This window comes from Chelmon rostratus, chromosome 19 (assembly GCF_017976325.1).
Source record: "Chelmon rostratus isolate fCheRos1 chromosome 19, fCheRos1.pri, whole genome shotgun sequence".
Classification (NCBI taxonomy): Eukaryota; Metazoa; Chordata; class Actinopteri; order Chaetodontiformes; family Chaetodontidae; genus Chelmon; species Chelmon rostratus.
In genome coordinates, this window is record NC_055676.1 from 17,787,782 (window position 1) to 17,809,148 (window position 21,367).

General features: G+C 44.3%; 3 protein-coding genes across 7 annotated transcripts in view; 2 read left to right on the top strand and 1 right to left on the bottom strand.

Moving 5' to 3' along the window:
* On the top strand, window positions 1–1,370 carry dnlz (DNL-type zinc finger). Its single transcript, XM_041960132.1, has 3 exons — window positions 1–404; window positions 536–675; window positions 1,051–1,370. Exons 1-3 carry the CDS (start codon window positions 63–65, stop codon window positions 1,202–1,204), a joined length of 636 nt encoding a protein of 211 aa, XP_041816066.1. The 5' UTR covers window positions 1–62; the 3' UTR covers window positions 1,205–1,370.
* A 211-nt stretch (window positions 1,371–1,581) lies between these two features.
* Window positions 1,582–4,622, top strand: uck1 (uridine-cytidine kinase 1). Its single transcript, XM_041960131.1, has 7 exons — window positions 1,582–1,801; window positions 2,277–2,436; window positions 3,016–3,112; window positions 3,210–3,352; window positions 3,432–3,526; window positions 3,625–3,673; window positions 3,771–4,622. The coding sequence occupies exons 1-7, from the start codon at window positions 1,712–1,714 to the stop codon at window positions 3,956–3,958; spliced, it is 822 nt and encodes a 273-aa protein (XP_041816065.1). The 5' UTR covers window positions 1,582–1,711; the 3' UTR covers window positions 3,959–4,622.
* Window positions 4,623–4,685: 63 nt separating this feature from the next.
* The window catches only part of rapgef1b (Rap guanine nucleotide exchange factor (GEF) 1b), a 42,822-nt gene continuing 26,140 nt past the window's right edge, over window positions 4,686–21,367 (bottom strand). For 2 of the 5 annotated variants that reach the window (XM_041959774.1, XM_041959772.1), the window contains exons 7-24: window positions 20,137–20,251; window positions 19,839–20,025; window positions 18,831–19,355; window positions 17,780–17,982; window positions 12,716–12,808; window positions 11,637–11,722; window positions 11,048–11,153; window positions 10,240–10,315; window positions 9,760–9,844; window positions 8,520–8,612; window positions 7,725–7,910; window positions 7,189–7,273; window positions 6,987–7,081; window positions 6,804–6,882; window positions 6,614–6,715; window positions 6,380–6,477; window positions 6,163–6,291; window positions 4,686–5,906 (exon numbers count right to left, since the gene is read on the bottom strand). In XM_041959774.1, coding sequence (XP_041815708.1) covers window positions 5,756–5,906; window positions 6,163–6,291; window positions 6,380–6,477; window positions 6,614–6,715; window positions 6,804–6,882; window positions 6,987–7,081; window positions 7,189–7,273; window positions 7,725–7,910; window positions 8,520–8,612; window positions 9,760–9,844; window positions 10,240–10,315; window positions 11,048–11,153; window positions 11,637–11,722; window positions 12,716–12,808; window positions 17,780–17,982; window positions 18,831–19,355; window positions 19,839–20,025; window positions 20,137–20,251 — 2,494 coding nt within the window. In that variant the 3' untranslated portion in view covers window positions 4,686–5,755. Of the gene's footprint in view, window positions 5,907–6,162; window positions 6,292–6,379; window positions 6,478–6,613; window positions 6,716–6,803; window positions 6,883–6,986; window positions 7,082–7,188; window positions 7,274–7,724; window positions 7,911–8,519; window positions 8,613–9,759; window positions 9,845–10,239; window positions 10,316–11,047; window positions 11,154–11,636; window positions 11,723–12,715; window positions 12,809–13,304; window positions 13,452–15,326; window positions 15,489–17,779; window positions 17,983–18,830; window positions 19,356–19,838; window positions 20,026–20,136; window positions 20,252–21,367 lie in introns of all 5 variants that reach the window. The other 3 variants (XM_041959776.1, XM_041959773.1, XM_041959775.1) reach the window with 3 other exon arrangements.

A 21,367-nucleotide genomic window follows, 5' to 3' on the forward strand; every position in this document is an offset into this window, starting at 1 on the left:
ACCACACGCTGATGAAATCGCTAGTAATGTTTACGTCTATACATACCTAAACACCACTCATAATGTCGGTTTTAAGCCAATGTTTTGCCACTTTACGTTCATCGGATTCTTCGAGGACGAGGCTGACTTTCCGCCGGTTGTTTCGGTGTTATTATCACCGTCGTTTAACACTGTCCGGACTCCGTACAGATGTTTTTTGCAGACCTCCAGGACCCGCAACGACCACAGCCAGGACGGGCCTTCTGACCTCACACGACCAGCGTACGGTTCATACTTTGTTACCCGCTGACAGATGTGAAGCTCATCTTTGTAGCTGTCGAGGATTCTCAACTTCACCGAGTATCAGAAGTGACGCCATTGGGCAGATCCAGTCAAAACATTATCACCTCATTTACACATGCAAGGTACTAGCAATAGTTAGCACTGTTAGGGCATTTTTCTTCATTCAATAAGAAACAGGCATTTTTGTTGCGTTTTTTTTTTCTCCCGTAAGTCCTAAAGTGGTATACCTGACCTGGCTGTATCATTTGTGCAGGTTTGCTCTACCAGGTCCACGCAGAAGATATCCAAGCAGGCTTATCACAAAGGTGTTGTGATAGTGACATGTCCAGGATGTAAGAATCACCATATCATCGCTGATAACCTCAAGTGGTTCTCTGACCTGGAAGGGAAGAGGTTGGTGGTGCTTTGGACCTCTCAACAAAGGGGGTGTGGTTGCACTGATGTTGGTCCTGCTCATGTTCACTCATACTGGGATACATATTGGGATTTGTAGTCTGCAATTTTTTGTTATTTTATATTATGTTAGCCCTTATTTTCTTCCTAGTGTGAGGTGAAATAGGCCCAAAAGTCAGTTTTGAGCAAAGGTTGTAAATTTCCAGATAAATGGAAATTCATCCCAGAACACTGGTCAAATGAACAACATATCTGAAACTCCTTAACTTCATGTCTGAAGAGCACAAGCTTTTCAGAATGCACTACAGAAACTGATTTAGCTGCATGTTCAGTAGATTCCGAATGATTCATGTCCTGTGCTTCTTTACAATTCAGAAACATTGAAGAAATCCTCGCTGCCAAAGGAGAGACTGTGAAGAGGGTTGAAGGAAGTGCTGCTTTGGAGATTGTGATGGATGAATCCAGGAAAGATGAGTCAGAGCGTGGTGAAGACAAAGAGAAATCAAACAATGACCCAGAAAAACAATAATGCTGTATTTATACTGTGTATATGTATATTGTAAGATGTTTATATTTTTAATTTCATGATAAAGACAAATCAATCACCAGTGTATTTGTTGTCATGGATTCTGAGCAATGATTAGGGAAATGAGTGAGACTAGCTTTTAATAGCAGTGGCAAGAACTATAATCCCAGATTCAGTTGAGATAGTAAAAGGAATAAAAACAATTTTCTAACCACAGACGTAAACATTAAATTGTATATGTATGTTACTGACAATAAATATAGTAAGTTATCAGAATGTATCCACATATTTAATGCAGTTCCACTCCAAACGTACACAAGTAGTGATTAATCTTATTTTATGTAAATATTGAATGTAATTCCGCGCCAAACAGTCCTGTGTTGACAGTTTCGGTTGAGATCGTTAGTTCTCGCGAGAGCCGATCGCACGTTGTTGTTGCAAAGGATAGCCGAGCTAGCAGTCAGCCAAGCTATCTGGATTCCTGCAGTCCTTTCCATTTTTTGGACTGCAATGGATGCCCTCGGAGCTGTAGACGAGGCGGAGAGGCCACGGCACAGTCCTTTCCTAATAGGGGTCAGCGGAGGAACCGCCAGCGGCAAGGTCTGTCCTTTTCCAGCCATAGGATCTCCCGATGATGGAATTAGCATCCGGAGTAGCTTAGCTTAGTTTGCTAGCAGCGTTAGCAACAAGCGAACTGTCAAACCTGCTGGCACGCCCCGTTGCTCACTTACTGTTTTCCTTATATTGTTAATTAACACGCCAGAAAAGTCATTATATTTCTGCCCTGTTAAGTTTTACTACCAACACTTATTGTGACCTTTTAGCGCCGTAGAGCTTCGTACAGCTAACTAGCCGCCGTTATAAATTAGTGAATTCCCTCGCAACGCCAGACCCAGAGTCAGCTGATAAACACTGCAGAGAAGGTCACTTACACCACACCTCATTTCACACTTAAGGACTCTTGTCCTCTTCTGTTCTTGAGGACAATACCACAAACGTGATATTTGAACCTAATTAAAGCGTTATGACAGGTCATGTATAGCAGCAGTTGCATGAACAAAGTTTTCTGCCACAGTCAACAGTTTGCGCCAAGATAATGGAGCTCCTGGGCCAGAACAAGGTGGACCACCGCCAGAGGAAGGTGGCTATTATAAGCCAGGACAGCTTCTACAAGGTCCTGACTCCAGACCAAAAGGCAAAAGCACTGAAGGGCCAGTACAACTTTGATCACCCAGGTAGGACCTGGCTGCAGAGTGCCTTGTCCGGTTTCCTCACAGCAGCACACACCTCCCTGCATCTAGTCAAAGGGCAGACCCCAGACACACCTGGAAAAAACATAAAATCAGCAACAAAAATAATATTGGATTGATGTTGGACTGGACTATCTTGCTTTTTACAAACTGACTTATTCTGAATGTTTGCAAATGATACATATGATAATTATAAAAGTGAATATTTTTTTCATCTGTGCATCTACATTAAATTGCAAATTAAGCGTTTTATGTACAGTCTGCAGTATCTAGTCTAGTAAGTGTCACATATTTTTAGCAACCTGCAACTTTGGTTGTCAAGTTGCAGCGAACAACAGGAAATTCGACAGTTAAAAAAAAATCTAGCTCTTAACAGACTTCACTAACATCTATTCAGCTGTGCTGTGATCCTCTGCCAACACACATGCTGCATGCTGCAAAGAATTGTCAACGCTGGGGCTTCTTGGACAGTTTGCAGGAGCTGAACTATGTGAGACTTTTTCCAAATCACTTGAAGAACTTAGTGCATTGAAAATTCTACTGTTTCTGTTTAATGTCTTGCAGAGGCATTCGACAATGAGTTAATGTACAAAACCTTAAAGGACATTGTGGAGGGAAGGGTGGTTGAAGTGCCAACATACGACTTTGTCACTCATTCCAGGTAGGAAAGAAGCATTTCACCTTTTTTCAGCTTTTCACAGAACTACTAATTCGCATCACCACTGCCTCTGTATGAAAAACTTTATACTCTTTTCCAGGTTAGAAGACAGGATCACAGTTTACCCAGCAGATGTTGTCCTCTTTGAGGGGATCCTGGTCTTCTACCCCCAGAAAGTGCGGGATATGTTTCACATGAAGCTCTTTGTGGACACAGATTCAGACGTCAGACTGTCACGCAGAGGTATCAGTGTCTCCCTCTTGCACAAAATTCCAGATGTTGCACACAGTGTATCAATAATTGAACCTGATTTTCTCTGTAGTTCTGCGAGACATGAACAGAGGGAGAGACCTGGAGCAGATTCTAACTCAGTACACAACATTTGTCAAGCCTGCTTTTGAAGAGTTTTGTTTGCCTGTAAGTATGATAGTTATCACTGATGGCGTGCCTATTTTCCAGTGCCTAAATCTGTCTAAAACTGTCCTTATTTCTAAAGACATTTGTTTCTGTCTCAGACAAAGAAGTATGCAGATGTCATCATTCCAAGGGGAGTTGACAACATGGGTAAGTGTTTGTTTCTTTGTTTTGTTGTTTTGTCATGAAGGCTTTTCTGCTAGTTTCTCCAGCATGAATGCTTTACAAGTCATCCATCTCTCACCAGTGGCCATTAACCTCATCGTTCAGCACATCCAGGACATACTGAACGGTGACATCTGCAAATGGCAGCGTGGGTCCTTGAACGGGCGGACTTTAAAACGGGCCATCTCAGAGCAGAGTGACCTGCAGAACGGAGCCGCTAATCCATCAGGGAAGAGGGTCCTGCTGGAGCCCAGTTGTCGGCCTCACTAAGACTGTGAGGATGCACAGGTGGATGGATGCATCCGGACTGTATAATATGAGTTTTGAGCCGGGATTGCTGCTACTGATTTTTGCTGGATGGGTCAGCAACCGCGATGCCACTCTCACCCTCTGCAGCATTTAAAAAAAAAAGATTATCCACGGTCCTGCAGTGCAAGAATTCAATGCTGCAGCCTCTCTGTCATTTTCTAGAAACTATTGGTGCATAACCAATATGCTAATAGATTACGCTTTTCATGTGTAATAGTCTTCCATTGTACGGTTGGATTTTTCAGTGTTGACTGTGGTAAGGTGACCTATTACTGATGTGGAAGGCAATACAGTTGAGAGTAGGAAGCGTTATTTAAATGTTTAATCACAGTCAAGCTTTTGCACTTTGACCTTATATTTATACTTGCTTCTTTGTTGCTTTAATGGAGATTACTATATTTAAATTTTATGAATACTCATTGGTTGTTGTCTTGTTGCTTTCCTTGTTTATTTTAACTTATTTAAATCAAATCTGGCCTGGTGGCTGTGTGGTTTTAGTAGTGTCACACCTAAATTAGTTTTGAGTGCTTCCTTTTTAATTATTTACAGTTGAATACATGCCTTAAATTTTTTTTAAAGTCATTTTCCACTGACCATTCTGTACAACAATAAATGGAAATTCTATGATCAAGTTTTAAAGTCTTTTGCTCTGAAAATGAAGTCTCTGACCAACGCAGTGTGTATAGAAACAGAGCTGTTTGTTTTATTGGAGTTTGATAGCACAGTGTGATGTGTTGGTTTTGACCATTATCCCAAAAAGGAATCAAAATGATTTACTACAGCACATTTTGGAATGACAAACACACAAGTCACCAAGGACTTCAATCGCACGCAAACACTCGTTCACACACCGACATGACTGGGATGTGATTGTGACTGCCTGATGGTTCTCTACACCTGAACACGGCACACAATGATTCAGTATGACATACATAGATCACAGCATCTTTAGTAATTTATCTTTTTGTGTTTTTGCTTTGCTTTTTTTAGTGCACACATGTATGGCACTTTGGGAGAAGCTAAGCTCTTCTCATAAGCATAAACATCCTTTTTAAGAACAAAAGGAGCACTGTATATAATACATTTCATAACCATACATGATTCTTACACAAAATGTTTCAAAACAAACTCAGTCTCTAACGGTCATCCTCTCTTCAAGTTCTGATCCCCTCAAGCCCCCCCAGCAGTCTCTCGGGTCGGAGGCCTGCGTGTTAACGTCACAGTTGAGGGAGGGCAGCTCTCGAGGTTCGGCTGCTTGAGGGGAACTCGTGAGTCAAGGGGGGAGGGCTGCAGAAGATGACCAACAAATGGCACATACATAAAGGAAGAGGAAGGAGAGACTTGGAGAGTAATGGACCATTCAGCTTAATCTCACGCACACGCAACAGCTCCACTCTAAAACAGAGAGCCCAGGGAGCAGACTTTGGTTATTTCCGTAGCGTCTCCCTGTCCGCTCCGTGTGACTCACTCCTCCTTGGCACCGGGCTTCCTCCCCTCTTTCACCATAGTCACTGAATCTCTTGCCCTGTCTAAACGCCAGAGCCACAGTAATCCCAATTATAATCTCCCAGAGCAGTGGAGCTCTTTGTAAACCTCAGCCACGCTTCAGTTGTCTGTAGTTTGTTCTGCTTTCCCCACAATGAAGTCTCCCATTAGCTCCAGCGGATAGCTTCCATTCGTCTTTCTCTCAGTCTGTAGTAAAGTGGAGTTAGTGTCATGAAGCACAGTTGGAGGTCAGTCTCAGGGGGCCCACGGGCCCTAGGTCTTCTCCTCGCGGTCCGTCTTGCGCCTGGTGATGTTCCTGGGCTTGATCTTCAGCGACAGCTCCCACAGGGCCTCCTCTGCCAGGTGGTCGCTGAAGTCATTGAAGAATGAGACGATGTCTTCGTTGCGCTTCAGCTCGTAATGCCTGCGATGAGAAGAGGTCGAGGTTTGATGAATGCAGCAATTCATTAGCGAGAAAACAAACAGCCGGTGTGGAGATGGCAGTGATGTTTTATGGTATTAAAATTTAATGAAAAACAAAGTAGACATGCATTGTGTTTCCTGGCAGCAGCAAACGATGACATTTATTACTGTGACTGATGTCTACAAAGCTCTCTCATAATATATCAAGATTGCGTGCATCTTTTCGCCATACTGTAATTTCATTACAGTGGACTTACACTTGCTGGAAGCGGCGCATGCTGTCCAAGATGTTGAACTGCTGCCAGCGTTTGGAGAAGTTCACCTTCCCGTCTATGAGGTCAGGGTTCCCCAAATGGACGAAGGTCAAGTCCTGCAGAATGAGACCCCTGGAAGAAGGCGAAGTCTCGTCAAGTTGTGGCTCTCGCATCCAAAAAATAATTTCAGACATGTATGGAAACATTCATTCACACTTACAGGTACGGGATGCATGGAGGCTCCACTTCAGCCAGAGCAGCTCTGTATGCTCTGAAGGAGGAGGAGCTGTCAATCAACGTGCAATATTCCTCCAATCCCTGAGAGAAGAATGTGGAGGAAGTGAGAGAAAAGCAACAAACGTAATCATGATACTTCTCCATGATTAATAAGGGTAGATGTGTAGATTCAGTGATTGAGAGCTGGACGCCTACAACATCCTCACAATCCTCTTACCTCTGAGGTCTGTTTCTGCCACTCCAATCTCCTAATGGGGGCAGAGTCCAGGGCGGACAGTATTGCCAGGTAGGAGTTGAAATTATTCAACTTTCGTAAGTGCTGTAATGAGAAATTTGTACAAATGTTGCAGCGTTAAGGAGGAAATGACATGATAATTAGGATATTCCAGTCTAAAGTTCTGACTAACCTTCATTATCTTGATGAACTTCAGAAGCAGCTTCTCTCTGTCTTGAGCTTTCTCCTGCTGGATTATCAAAGAGCGGACCCTGTGGGACAAAGAGAAATGAAGTGTGGTGTCAACGTTTATGAAGGCGAGATGAAGCCAGGAACAGCCCTGACAGACAGCGAGATGTGACGTTTTTGCTCGTACCAATAGCTCATGTTGTTAAAGTGCTCTGTGAACTGAGTCAGGTTCGGACTCTTCTCCTCATTCTGCTCCTTGGCCCAGAGCAGCACCTCAGGAATCTGAAGGAAAGCATGAAGTGGAAATGTTGAGGCTGACTGACCCATGAGCTCAGTGTCCAAACACAATCGATCCCAACAAATATCGTAACACAAAGAAGCCACTGTACCTCGATTTTATAGAAGAGTTCAGCATCGAGGAGAGTGAGCTGATCGGCGATCTCATGACTGCGGAAGTCATGGAGCGTTCCAGGCCTGTCAGGACACAAACTATTAGTCTTCAACTGGACTGGATCTTTTTAGCTATCATGCTAATTCCTTGTGGTGCAGCCGAACTGCTTTACAGAAAGTCTGACAGTGAAAAAAATAATTAAATTCTAATTATTTTTAACTAATTTTGTAGAAAGTATTTTAAATTGTTTTCTAAAATTGCAAAGTTGCATGACTGATTAAATGTTTATCAGGAAACCAGAAGCGACTTCAGACGCCACCCTGATGAAGGCAAGATAGCTGAAAACGCTTCCGGGATGGAAGTTTGAGGAGAAGAGTTGTGGAGTAGACTCCAAAACTGGACTCCATGGCAACAGTATCAAACATAAAAAAAACACACTGTCATTCTCAAAGTTACTGACCATAAGAAATGTAGCGTTAAGTGCATCAACACATCCCATCCCAGAGAAAGCTGACCCTTGACCCCCCACAGTACCTTGCAGAGACCCCCCGGGCAGCGAGTGGCTTGAGGGAGTTAGTGTAGCGCAGCAGCTTCTTCTGCTCCACCTTATCCAAAATGTTCTTGCGGAGCACACGGGCGAGGCTGAGCTCGCCATTGCACACCAGCGTGAACACCAGGTCCATTAGCTGTTTCAAGATGTCCTCAGTCAGTTCCACCAAGCTGGAGGACAGAGGAAGGGAAGCAGGAAATTATTAATAAGTTTGCGATTGTCTAAACAGAAGGAAGAAAGATAATTAAATTGGTTGCTGTTGATACAACATTAATTAAAGGGAGACTTAGAACAAAGAGAACTCTCCGGATGCTCTCAGGCACATAATTCTGGTCGTAGCCGTCAGCAGAACAATAAAGTAAAGCTCTTAGGATGATTGAGTTCAAATAAACATTATATAAGGCTGTAATTCATTATTAGTGAGATGATATGACTGAAGAATTACTTTTTATTGATACGTTCCAGCATCAAATCAATCAGTCACGAGTTTGCATGATGCAGCCTGCCTGCAGGTGTCAACAGCCAGCATCTCTTAGTACACTGGTTCCAACGTTTATAGGTCATGACCTTTTAAAGTGAAGCGTATTCTACTTACGACCTCTTTGTCACAGGTTGCTTCTGTCTATTCTGGCATAAACAGTCCTATTTAAATCACCAGCAATTCACTGAAACATGTTTCCTGTCCACAGGCCGCATCTGCTCAGAAACATGTTTCTCTGATGACGTGCGGCATGTGGTCTGAAAAGGTCTTTAAGACAAGAACACAGAGTCCTACTCACCACAGCTCATCCACCACACGAACCAGCACAAAGAACGTGTTCTTGCTGACTCGCTTCTTGAAGGTGTCCGGACTGTGGCAGAAACTAGTGTATGTGCTTTGTGGTCAAGGACGGTGAAAACAACACTGCATGTGAATTACAAACACGTTAACATGTTGAACTAAGAGTTTGCAAGCTAAGCGTTTAAGGTGTAAAATAAACTCATATTTAGGGAACACTGTCATGGCACAAAAAATGTGGTTTCTTTCAAGCAGTCTAGTTGTCTCCCAGCCTCAGTGTATGCAAACATGCATCATTATATGATGAGCAGTGCGATGAATAACAAAAGTCTGCAGCCATGCTAGCTGCTCTGTGAGGCTGGACTTTGTGCTAACATGCTCACTGTTATCATGAGCATGTTAGCTTGCTTATGTTTAGCAGGTATACTGTTTATCATGTTCACCATCTTAGCTTTGCATACTACCATGCTAACATTTGCTAGAGCACTTTTATTCTCAATTTTTGACCTCATGATACATGAAAAGTCAGAATTCGCCAAAATGATTAAAATTCATCCTGAGGGGAACATGAATATCTGTACCAAAGTTCACAGTCATCCATCCAATAGCTGCTGAAACGTTTCACTTAAATGTCAACTTCATGGTGGCGCCAGAGGAAAAGTCAATCTGCTAGTAGACATTGAAACTGTTCACAGAGTGAGTATAGAATTTGACCTGCTGGTGGCGCTAGAGGAGAAGTCAGGATCACCAAAGTCATTAGAATTCATTCTTTGGGCATCATTAATGTGTGTACCAAGTTTCATGGCAATCCATCTAGTTATTGACAAACTACAAAGACATTTCTAGAGGCGTGGTACTATCTTGTCTTAAAACAGTGACAAAACATTACACACAGACGAGTGCAACTGCAGAGTCAGCTGTCTAGATCGTAGCAGGGACAATCTCAGAGGCAGAAGTTCATGATACTTGGTCGCTTTGGGAGCCTTTAAGCATGGCACACAATCACGAAATCACTCAATATTTTACTTCAGTATCCATCAGCAAAGGATCATGGTTGTTCTGGTGGTCTCCATATATGAATGCTTGTCATTGAGCAGAGCTGAATGAGAGCAAACAAGATAAAGCAGTCTTTCCTTGGTAAATAAGGGTTTAAAAAGAAAAAGAATAAACAAGAAAAACAGCCTTCAGCTAACAAAACGAGTAAGCTCAGAGTGACACTTTGAGTGATATGAAAAGGATATCTGTAGTGTAGCTTCTTAATGAGGTCCTCGGGGGTTATAAAAGTCCTATATGTTGTCAGAAAGGCTTCACAGTACAAAACAAGATCTGTCAGGCAAAAACAGAGGAAAAAAAGGAGCACATTTCAGTTGAAGTGCAGCCAAGGTTCCCAATTAACTAACTAAAGCTGAAAGCACACCATCAAACTGAAAGCTACATACCCAGACTGACACATTACAAATAACTGAGCCAGAGAGAGAGACTGAGGCTATCTAATACGCCCCTCAGATGACGAGATTAGACAAGTAACAACGCATCAATCAAACTAAAGAAGCACGCTTTACAAATAAAAATAAAGCCATCTTTTATATACAGTATGACTGCGGGTCTGTCAAGCTTGCAAAACAAGGCTGTTCCAGTGACCCCGAAGCCCAGTAACACACTGTGCTGCATACATCAAACACACGGGGTGAGCACCAGTCTTGACGTGTTCTGTACTGTACCTTTGCGGTCTGTTTCTGTAGCGTGGACTAATAGAATATCTCCTGATCCAGCACGAACGTCAGGCCCATCATCATTCTGGGGAAATTAAGGAGAGCGAGCGAGGCGCAAAGAATTCAGAGAAAATGAACGACAGACAGGAGGATGGAGAGAGGTGGATGAGGATGACAGCGAGAGAGGAAAAGAGTGGTTAGACTTGATGTGGAGTGATGCAGGCTAGCCCAAACTGTAGCTTGCACCTTCCCTTCATCTGCCTGTTTTTTTTTTTTTTTTTGCTCCCACCCCCTATGAAAGGCCCCCACCTCTCCCTGTCCTGCACCAGCTCCTCTGATGACGAAGAAAAAGTCAGACTTGTGTATGATATAGGCACCAGCGCTGCAGTATGTCTTCTGTTACAGCTCTAAATGCCAACACAGGCAGTGAATCTTTCCTCCTTCCACTTCTGATTCTCCCTATCTCCTTCTGCAAATCATTGTTGTCACATTGCCCCTAACCTTGCAGAGTGGCGAGCAGCATTTTCACACATCAGTCCATCAGACTGCACCACACAGGACAAAGAAGGAGGAGGCGAAGGAGAAGGGCGGTTTCTCAATTCCAGCTCTGCAATTTCAGAGCGCCGACTCCAGAGGGCAGCAACGGCTATCAGTGGTGAATCTCAGGATCTGATTTCACATCTGAGTGACTCACAGTGACCTTTAGCCTGTGCTGGACTAACATGATAAAATGTGCTTTGTACACTGGTGCTGCACAGTTCTGCCACAGCAGATTCCTAACAACAGCGCACAGCAGCAGTGATGGCGGCTGGCTTACTTCTTGTTTTAGTGTTATCCTGCTCATGATCTCCTTGTGATCTATGAGGGAGAGCTCGTCCACGTCCTCCTCGTCGCTCCCAGCCGACTCTGTCGACTTCTGCCTCCTGCAACAAACGCACACACAACTGTCATCAGCACATAAACGCTAACTGATGTCTGAGGCACTGATGACCATAGCTGTGGCTCAAAGCCATACATTTTGACAATCAATTATTTATTCCTCATTTTTCAAGCAAAAATGGTAAACATTCATTGGTTTCAGCCTCAAAAATGTGAGGATTTGATGTTGTTCTTTGTCATATGAATAGTATATTCAATATCTTTGAGTTTTGGACTGTTGACTGTATGAAATCAATTTGATTAAATTGAATTTTTCATATTGAGCTCTTGAAAATGAAAGTTCCAACATTATAGAGAAAAAAATAAGATTAATAAATGACAAAATAATCAGAAAATAAAGGAAAGTGACAATGCATACACTATATACCGCCTTCAAAACCAGTACACATAAGGATTAGTACATAATACATAATGTATACAGTTTATATACAGTATGACTTAAAGGATGTTAACATTATGACCCGTACCTTTCCTTGTCCAAACCCTCTTTGCTGTTGGAGGAAGGCATCTGAGGGGTGGGGTCTTGAAGTACATCGTCAGCTGTGATTGTTTCCTAATCAATGGAGGGAAAAGCAATAATCAACATCTGTGCTCTAGGTTACATGGAACGTCACCGGTAAATGGTTCCATGCGGTGGCAAAGGGCTGGCTACGGATAAGATCGTAGGAACCACGGGTGCATGCTACACTTTAGGTGGAGGGAAGGATGGATGGATGCCATGTACAATGTATATACCACTATGTGTACAAAGGATGTTATTCCTATTAGTGTGGACTTTGCTCATGTTTAAAGGTGATGGTAAAATGCGGCTTTTCCTCAGTAACCCAACAGATGAAAGCCAAAACAGAAAGACACGAGAGGGTAGAACTCACACATACACACTGAAACTACACCAAAAGTAAAACTATAATCACACATCCATACGTCGTCTCTTTTTCTCTCGATCTCACTCACAGTCACGCACACCACAACCCAAAAATGCCTAAAATACACCCAAAACACAAGCGCTGGCCCATGGGAGTACAAACACAACCAAACACACGCTGTCACACATGCACAAGTGCACATAAGCTGTTACAGGGAATGTTATTGGAAAATTGAAAACTGGTGAACCATTGAGAATCCCTTTTGGAGCAGCCACATGTCAGGTGTTAGATTGGAACAAGGTTAAATGCTTGTTACAGTTGAAGCGCAGCCAGAGAGACAGCAATCACCTAGCCAGGCAGTCACAACAACATACAGATGGACATCTTTCTCCACAGACACCAACCACAGCATGTAAGTCCCTTGCAGGCAAACCCGAGACCCTAAAGTCATGCTCAGTCAGGTTTGGCTACATTCACATTCCATTTCAGTGCCATCAGTTCAAGAGATGAATCAATAAGAGCGGCTCTGTGCAACAGATGAGTGGAGCGAGTGATATCTGCCAGTCAAACAGGCCTCCTTGCTTCAAAATCCCTCGCCGCATTTCAAATTAATTCATATCCTGAAGTGACGGGACCCGTTAATGGAATTGACCTTTCACCCGTGGCGGTCAGCTACTTACTCTGAGGGAGAGAGGCAGCTCTCCATTGGCCTGGCTGGATGAGTACAAGTTGACGTACTCCCCCTCCCCGCCCTCGTCATTCGCGCTCTCGCTCTACGGGAAGAGAGGAGGGACACAAACCCAGGCGTAAGGGAGCGGAGAGGGGCACAGTGCTAACAGGCGTCAAGTGTCATATGTGGCTAAGGAGGTGAGATAGTGGCTAGCTAAGGTTTGGTACAGTGAGCGGTGTGTTTCCCAGCTCAGTACTGTCATGACCACCAGGTGGCACTGGAGTGCATCATTTGTAAAGGCAATAGTATTTACTTGCAAAAAGAACATGCAGTGCAACATGCTCTACTGGGATTCTTTTTAAGACCAATAATCAGACAGCAGACAGTTTGTGGGCAGTGATAATGACACCAAGATGCCACTAAGTGAATGAGTCACTATATTATCATCTGAGCAACAATACTGAACTCCGAACTGTTGTAATCTAACACCAATCCACCAGGAGAAGGGGTCCTGTGTAACATTCTATCATCTGTCGTCGAGAGCTGGTTCATGTAAGTATCCTGCTTGTGCTTCCAACGTCTATCCTTTGCAAGCTCACCGCTGAGGTGTGGAGAGAGTCAGTGAGAGAAGACTCAGAAGGAAGACAGACAGCCACAGAGCCCACTGAGCCAGCCAGGGAACCGTTGGGCCCGCCCCCGCTGCCATCCAGAATGGTGGCATTGGTCAAGGCAACCTGGTCCAAGCTCTGCGATTGGTGGAAAGAAGGAAAGCAGGAAAGAAACAAAAGAATAAAATAAAAAGACAGGACTAAAGGATCAGAGAGGTGAAGACAGAGCAGGTAGAAAAAGAAGCTGGGTTGAAGGGCGGGGGGAATAAGTGTTCACCTCATTCTCCAACACCTCTGTTAAGCCTGGACTATGAGAGTGATGTGCCTGAACATGAAATGCACCACACACACACACACACACACACACACACACACACACACACACACACACACACACACACACACACACACACACACACACACACACACTAAATGCAATACTGCAAAACTGGAACCAGTGGCAACAAAAACCATCTCCAGTGAGATAACATAGATGATGGCAAGATGAGATAAGATAGCATCATCTCTGAATATGTATTTGTGTTTAGACAAGAGATGTCTTAAAAATATGCAAGTCTGTGTGTGTGTGTGTGTGTGTGTGTGCGTGTGTGTGTGTGTGCGTGGGGCCAGCTGAGAAGATGCCTGTCTGGAGGGGAGGTAGTGGTAACCTGTTTTGACATGTTGCACATATCAGCCCTGTTTCAGCATACCAGCACAGATCACTGATAAACATGGCACACACTCGGCTGACACATACACACGAATGCATGCATGCAATCATGCACTGACACGCCGGCTCAGCTGGAAGTGAAGGCCCCCTCATTCTCCTATTTTCTTAGCAGCGGTCTTAAAAACATAGTGATAAAGTTGGGACATCCTGTCTATGCTAACAGCAGCACCACACAGGGGGAGAGACACTTCTACGATAAAATTGACTACTGAATATTTCTTTCTCTTTCCACTGATCATATGCAATGCAGCTTTTTCCTGGCATGACCCCCCCCCCCAAACATCATTCCCCAATGAGTTGAGGAATGCAAACATTCCACAGAAACAGACAAATGGGAGGTGTGGATGTGTGTGTGTGCATTTTTCAGGGGGGGTGAGGAGGTTACAGCATGGCGAAAGGAGAAAGGGAGACTAGACAGAGAGGAGAAAGTGGAGAGTGGACAAGAGACGCTGTAGGATGAAAAAGACGAGGAGGAGAGGAAGGAAGAGGAGCAGAAACAGGAGGAATGTGTTTTCCATCAGGTCCATCTGGTGCTGCATTCCACCGGAGATATCCGGAGGGAGATCCACAGTGTCCCTTTGGGGTGCCTCGCACACCATGAGGTCATCATGGGTCAACCCCTCCCAAAACACTGACAAACAACACTGTAACACACAAGTCCGCTATGTGGCCAGGCCCTCAGTAAGTGCAATATAGCATTGATTACACAGTTCCAGTTACACCAAACAAAGGGATATTTTGTTATTTCTAAACCCCAAGCAAAGGCCTGACAGACTTGTGATATTTGGATGAGCCGCTTCAGACACACAATTCACAACCTCTTTTCAGTTAATCCTGGGGCAAACTGTAAAGAGGGAAAGGGTCGAATAATTACCTGTCATGCGGAGGAATGCTTCAGTGCGTCACACAAACATGGCTGCACTGAACCACAACAAATAGCAGTACACACTCAAAGCACACATTAATAACACCGTATCTAATGCTTCAGCAAAAGAAAAAAAACACACGACAAAACAAATTCCCACTGTCAAAACAAATGCACACATGGATGGGTGGATGAACAGATCAAGGACCACACAGCAACCAAACCACAGACCCCTGACGGTTTCTGGCCCCATCAGAAACCTCAGGGGCAGGGGTACAAAAACAGAGTGTATCATATATGGCACAAACACAGGTCAAGCTGCCCCTGGACCAGTCCAGGACCACACACCACTCACACCGGCGTGGAGAAATGGAGGTGGAGGGATGGGGTTTAAGCAGGAGCGGGGAGGGGAACTCACCGTGGGTGTGGTCAAAGACGCTTGGCCAATCAGGTAGGAGTTAGAAACAGACATGCTGAGGCCCAGCCCAGAGCCCGCCTCCTCCATGGCCGCTACAGACGGCTGGAGGTGGCATGAGAGAGAAGAGGAGGAGGAGGAAGAAGGGGAGGAAGAGTGGGAGGCCTGAGATGGAAACAAAGAGGAAGAAAGATAGGTAGAAAAGATAGAGGAAAAAAAAGGGGGGGTGAGAGTAATAGGGGTTAAGAAAAGGCAAAGAGGAAAAACAAGGTGTTAAGGGAGAGAAAAAGAAGAAAAAAGGGGACAGTTGATTACACTAGTAAGCAAGACTGAATTAGAGCAGATTTACTCAAAGTTCAGCAGCAGAGTAGTGATGTCAAAGTGGCGAAAGCTGAGAAGGATTCTGGTAGTTCAGCTCAGAGACAGTGGACAAATACTGAACAGACTACTTCTGTTTTAGTGTTACTGAATATGAGTTCCTCCTAGAAAGCCTTAATTACCAGAGGGTCATGTGATGCATACAGGTAACATTTATGTCTACTACGACAGCGCAATAAACTCTCCTTTAATGTCCTAAGCTTTACAGACTTTACAGAAACCAGGCCAACTACAACACGTTCTAAACTGGGCCAATATTATCCACTCTGTGTTTTTTATTTTTTTTTACCCATGTCCTTATCCACACAGCAGCTGAACTGACTTTTTTTTTTTTTTTTTTTTTTGCAAAGCCATGTAAAGTCGCCAAAGCGTGTAAGCCTGGAACATGGGTTTATGGAGGAGGCAAACAGGCTTATTCCACTGGGCCACGAGCTCATCAAGTCCAAAACATGAGGCCAGATTAGGCCTTGCAGCGGGAGCGGAGATGAGTGCAGCTCGACTGTACGCTCAGACAAAAGAATGATAAAAATAAAAGCTGGGCACGGGGCTCCAAACACACAGTTGTGGTGGCAGAGAGAGGACAATGGACAAAGCAAAAGAAGAAAGACACTCTGAGGTGGCCCGGGTAGACTGCCACTCAGCCACAAAGTCTATTTTCTTTACTGGGCTGCGATACTGTACATCTAGTCATACCCTGGAGAGGAGCGTCATCTGTTCATTGTCCACAAACGTACTGTCCTCATTACTTCAAAGCTTTAGGCCAACCGCAGATCAATTTGTCACCTTCAAATATGTCCAGCATGCATTAGTAAGGAGAAATAGGTGAGTGTCTTGTGAGAACACCATGTCTCACGTGACAATCTGGCAAATCATTAAAGGAAATTTTATCACATTTCGACCTGGCGTGTTTCCCATAAATGTGGCAATTCTGTTAGCCAACATGGCTATTGCAGGGGGCTACTTGCTGTGATTCACAAAGGCACATTTGAAATGATTCATATAAAAACATGTGATTTGAAAAGCTCCTGCAGCTTGCCCCGATATACATTGTTTTCGGCAAGCTTTCGTTTCCACAACCTCTAGAGTGGCCACATTTATGGGAAACATGCCAGGTTAAAATATATCCAAATTATCTTTTCAGAAAGGTTGAATTATAGCCCCTAAAACTTGGCTTCAAACGTAAGTATTGCTCTATAACATTATGTATTCATGACGATGTATGCAACAATTTTTAGGTAGAATTCTTTAACACTCAAAAACTCAGGTAATTTGCTTCATCTGGGCAGTGTGGGCTTGGTTTGAACATGTTTGCTTGAAACTGACCAAACAAATAATTGACTGTCATGAGATTCCAATTAGGTTTCAAAACTCACATGGCTCATGTGCCCTCCCCCACTATGAACTGTCCTATCGTGTCTCTTCCTCTCTCTCCTCACTGAATCTCTGTCAGACAGTTGTCTCAATTAACCCAGACACCGACACAGATTAAGATAAGCGGACTGGATCTGATGTGGGGCTGATAAAGGCTGGTCTTATCTCCCACTAACAACCAAACACCTCCGTCTGTGCACAGGCATCTGCTTTGGTTACAAAAAGGGGGGGTGGGGGGTAGAGAGAATAAGGAGGAAGGGCTGAAGAGGTGAGAGAGATAACAAGATAGGAGGAGGCTTGAGAGAAAATTGATGAGGATTACCACAGGAATGTACTTTAGGCCCAGAATGCAATCTGCATTCTTTCCCACTCTTTCCTTCCCAGCCAGTATGAAGACTTTGGGGCGAGATCTACAGCAGAGAGCTGTTTACATTGTTCCCATGTGCCAGTAGCCCTGTCCTCACAACACTCTCTGTCACATGATTCTTGGTATAATCTCACAAATCAATAGTGCAATCAAGGAAGGGTCCACAGCCTCAATGTTTTGGTCTAAATTTGAAGAAGGCAAACTGAACAATTTCAGAAATTTAAATTACAGCTTTGCTTACACTGTCCAAATTAGTTAACCCAACTATTTCTTGCACAAGACACTTATTTATTTCAACCGTGGAAGTTTATGAGAAATTGTACATTATCAGGTTTCATACCAGTTGCCTTTGTTTTGGGGGCAGTGCTGGAGGCTGCAGCGGCTCATGGACCGAGTCGGTGCTGCTGAAGGAGTCGTTGAAGCCGCACACCTCCTGGAAGCGCTTGTTACGCTGTTCATAGATGCTCTCGCTCTGTGGCATCTGGTAGAACACGGAGGGCTGCGGCTCAGAGTAGTCTTCAACAAACTGCATGTACTGGAGGACTGGAGGAGGGAGATGGATTTGATCACAAAACATGTACTGTTTATTTTGCTTAGAGTTACTACTTTAAACTTAAATCAAGAATGGATGTTTTACAGTCAATTTCATCCTCTAAAGATTCATATACCGCATCATATATTCCCACCCACAATGCCCTGCATTTCCCATGATGCAACTCAAGAGCATCTTTCATTAGACCCTTCCTGTGTGGTAAGAACAACTTCACACCTCCAGTATGTAAAGCAGGATTTCTCAGAAACATTTCTCCAAGCCCAAGATGAGATCATCGTGATGACATCACCATGACATCATCAGTTATTTACTCAGAACTGACAAAACTCCTCCAGAGCCACAGAAGACAACTATGTTCATAGGCTGAGTAGTGTTCACTCATAAACCATTCCCAATCTGTGGTATGTCTCTTTTAACTGACTTCAAGACAGCTGTCCACTCGAGTGTTGCAGCTAACAGGAAGGGGTGACTGTATGGGATGACATAATACAGTAGCCTGAGAGGAAGTGATGTAGCAGGTGTGTCAGGAAATGACCAAATGTTGCCCTCTGTGCCCCTGGAGCCGGACCCATTGTAGCACATCCTGGTATTCACTTCCTGCCTCTATTCACAGTGGAATATTTCCTTGACATAAGCTATGTTTCAATGAACTGATGAAAAGTGCAGCCAATGTCCCACTGTCTCATCCCTTCCTTTATTCTTCCCTACATTAGACTGTTTGTCCCTTCCTTTGTCTCCGTGCCCTCTGCTCAGTCATCTCATTTAAACGTCTTTCTTCTTCCTTGCCTTCAACACTCTCTCATTATGTCCCCCCATCCCCTCCTTTTCCCTCACTTACTGTGTCTACTTTTCTTTTCCGGCAGTGGCGGTGGGCTGGCGGGGACATCTGCATTCTCGCTGGCTATGTATTGGGCGGCGAACACGCCCCCATTTGTCTGGGGCATGGGTGAGATAGGTGTGAAAAGGGGGAATGGCGGTGTAGGGTGCCGCTCCTCTTCTGACAAGTTGTCATACTGGGAGGGGTAGCGCTCGTACAGCACCCTTGATCCTGCGTCAGGGAAGGGCGATGTCTGGGTGCTGCGTCTCTTCTTCTGGGGCAGGGCAGGGGGCGCGCTGATGCGGGAGGACTGTAAGGGATTGGTTTGATTGGGCTGTGGGGTCCAGTATTCTGGCGTCTGCTGGGGTGGAGGAGCACTGAAGCGGGGATGTGAGGGATGCTGTCCGGGGACTGGGGAGGAGGACTCGCTGTGAGACTCAGGCAGTGGGCTCAAGCACCCTCCTACTGGTATTGGGGGTAGGTTATCACCAGCTGACAAGTCCTGGTGGAGAAAGTCATAGTCCGGGTCGTAATTCTCTGTGTTGTCTGAAAAGGTAAAGACAAGATACAAATTACATTTTGATTCATGATACATTCAGACTGGCGCACAAACTGGAGTGTATGAAACATTTTAATGAATCAGTGCACATTAGCAAAGGTTTGTAAAGGGTTGGGTTCCAACAGTTGGTTCCGTTTTAGACCCTGGTCCCTGTCATGTTTATCTCTCCTCCCTGTGTTGTAGTAACAGAGTCATGCTCTTACCTTTAGGTAACAAAAGCAGGTTTCTCATTTATATCTATCACAGAATACCACGTTTCAAATGACACCAGACTACATTAGCTGCAGCTAACTAGCGCTAATTCTGTTACGGTTACAGTAAACGGAAACTCCTGGCTGTTGTCCGGTCAGTGCGCTCTTTCCCAGCGGGTGTCTGTGTGTGGTTTGTGAGTGAAAAGAAACATCACTCTGTAGTGCCACTCTATGACCGCAAAGGAAGGATTAGGTAAGAGGATTCGGTGCTAGACTCACCAAGTGTCTCGCAGCTGGTGTTACGAGAACACTGACCACTGTCCTGCTCCATAGACGAGAGCTGCTCATCAGACTTGCTAAGTTTCCCCATGCTGCTGCACGGAGACAGACGTGGCGAGTCGCCCCCATAGGACTGGCTCCCCCCAGAGAAACGCCTCTGAAGGAACTCTTGCTCATAGTCCTGCTGCTGAACAGACAAAGAAAGACTGTTTGCACCTCTTTTTCTGAATGGTTAGCTGGTTGAAGCAGTCTTAAACTGAAACTGACCATAATATAATAATGGACCATAATCCCTCACCTGTCTGTGGACGCTGCAGGGCAGGCTGGAGCCGCGGCTCATTGGGGCAACCACTGCAACCCGTGTAGGAGAAGGGGCTGACTGACGCTTCTTAGGGGGAAGAGCTGGTGGAGGACTATTGACAGATAAAAAGAAACAGCAAAATAAAAAAAAACAGCAATGGCAAATGCTTTTGTCCCAGAGGCAAAGTCAGTATGGACAGGCAAGCACGCAAAAACACAGCTGTCTTAACCATGTATGCACACACAAATCTGTGTATGAATACATGAACACACACATCCCTCCTGTGGAATGGTGGGATGAAAGTAAGAGTGTTTCATGTTAGCCTCTCTCAGCTATGACATGAAGCTGTCCTGCTGTCAGTCCTAAATTCTCTCAGTGAGTTAATACCAGGTCAAAATGGGGCACCATGATATGGAGGACCAGCGAAAAAGACACTGCATAAGTCAGTCACACACTCATGCACTGGACGGTCTTCTGATTGGATGATGAATTCTTCGGGGGAAGGCCCATGACAAAACAAATTTTGGGATAATGCAACCATGCAAGTCAAAAAAACTTCATCCAATCCAGAAGCTTTATGGGGGTCTAGGGTGGGATGTTATAATGGAGACAGATGATCCTACGGGCTAACATACTTCTCCTTCTGAGAGGGTCTCCTTTGGCCGGCGTCAGCACTCAACTGTGCTCTGTTCTCAGAATCCAAAGGGAAACCAAAGATGAAACAAATTGAGAGAGACAGCAGAAAGAGTGAGAAAGGAAGAGACAGAGACAAACAAACCAAAGTGCACTATATTCAAACCCTAAAGTGTGAAAGTGATGAAAGATTGTGAGGATTTTGGAATTTTAAGCATTTGGATCAATGGTTTTGTAGCTAGATTGCATGGGAGAAGACTATTCAGCCACATCAGGAAAAACGTTATACAGCAAAAAGCTTTTGATTTGCAAACTCAGAAAGGTTTAAATAGTGAAAATGAGAGAAATATACAGAAATCCCCCTGAAATACACACATCCTTAAAGCCTTCTCTATTCCTCATCTGATATTTGTGAGACATGTTTCCCAAAGGTTTAAAATTTAGTTAAACAAGCAATGCAGAATGGTCACTTCTGCTTTTGTGTCACAAAAGGTCACAACGTTTCTGTGGTCCTTTTCATCCCAAGCCTCGTCTATGCTTCACTTTGGATGGAGAGAAGACGGGAAAAAAAGAAATCTCAAACTGACAAAGAACC

Coding starts and splice junctions, on each gene's coding strand:
- uck1 (XM_041960131.1), top strand. CDS start 1,712: ATGGATGCCCTCGGAGCTGTAGACGAGGCGGAGAGGCCACGGCACAGT. Junction 1,802..2,276: donor GAGGAACCGCCAGCGGCAAG/GTCTGTCCTTTT, acceptor TTTCTGCCACAG/TCAACAGTTTGCGCCAAGAT. Junction 3,113..3,209: donor GACTTTGTCACTCATTCCAG/GTAGGAAAGAAG, acceptor ACTCTTTTCCAG/GTTAGAAGACAGGATCACAG.
- dnlz (XM_041960132.1), top strand. CDS start 63: ATGTCGGTTTTAAGCCAATGTTTTGCCACTTTACGTTCATCGGATTCT. Junction 405..535: donor ACCTCATTTACACATGCAAG/GTACTAGCAATA, acceptor TCATTTGTGCAG/GTTTGCTCTACCAGGTCCAC. Junction 676..1,050: donor TCTGACCTGGAAGGGAAGAG/GTTGGTGGTGCT, acceptor TTTACAATTCAG/AAACATTGAAGAAATCCTCG.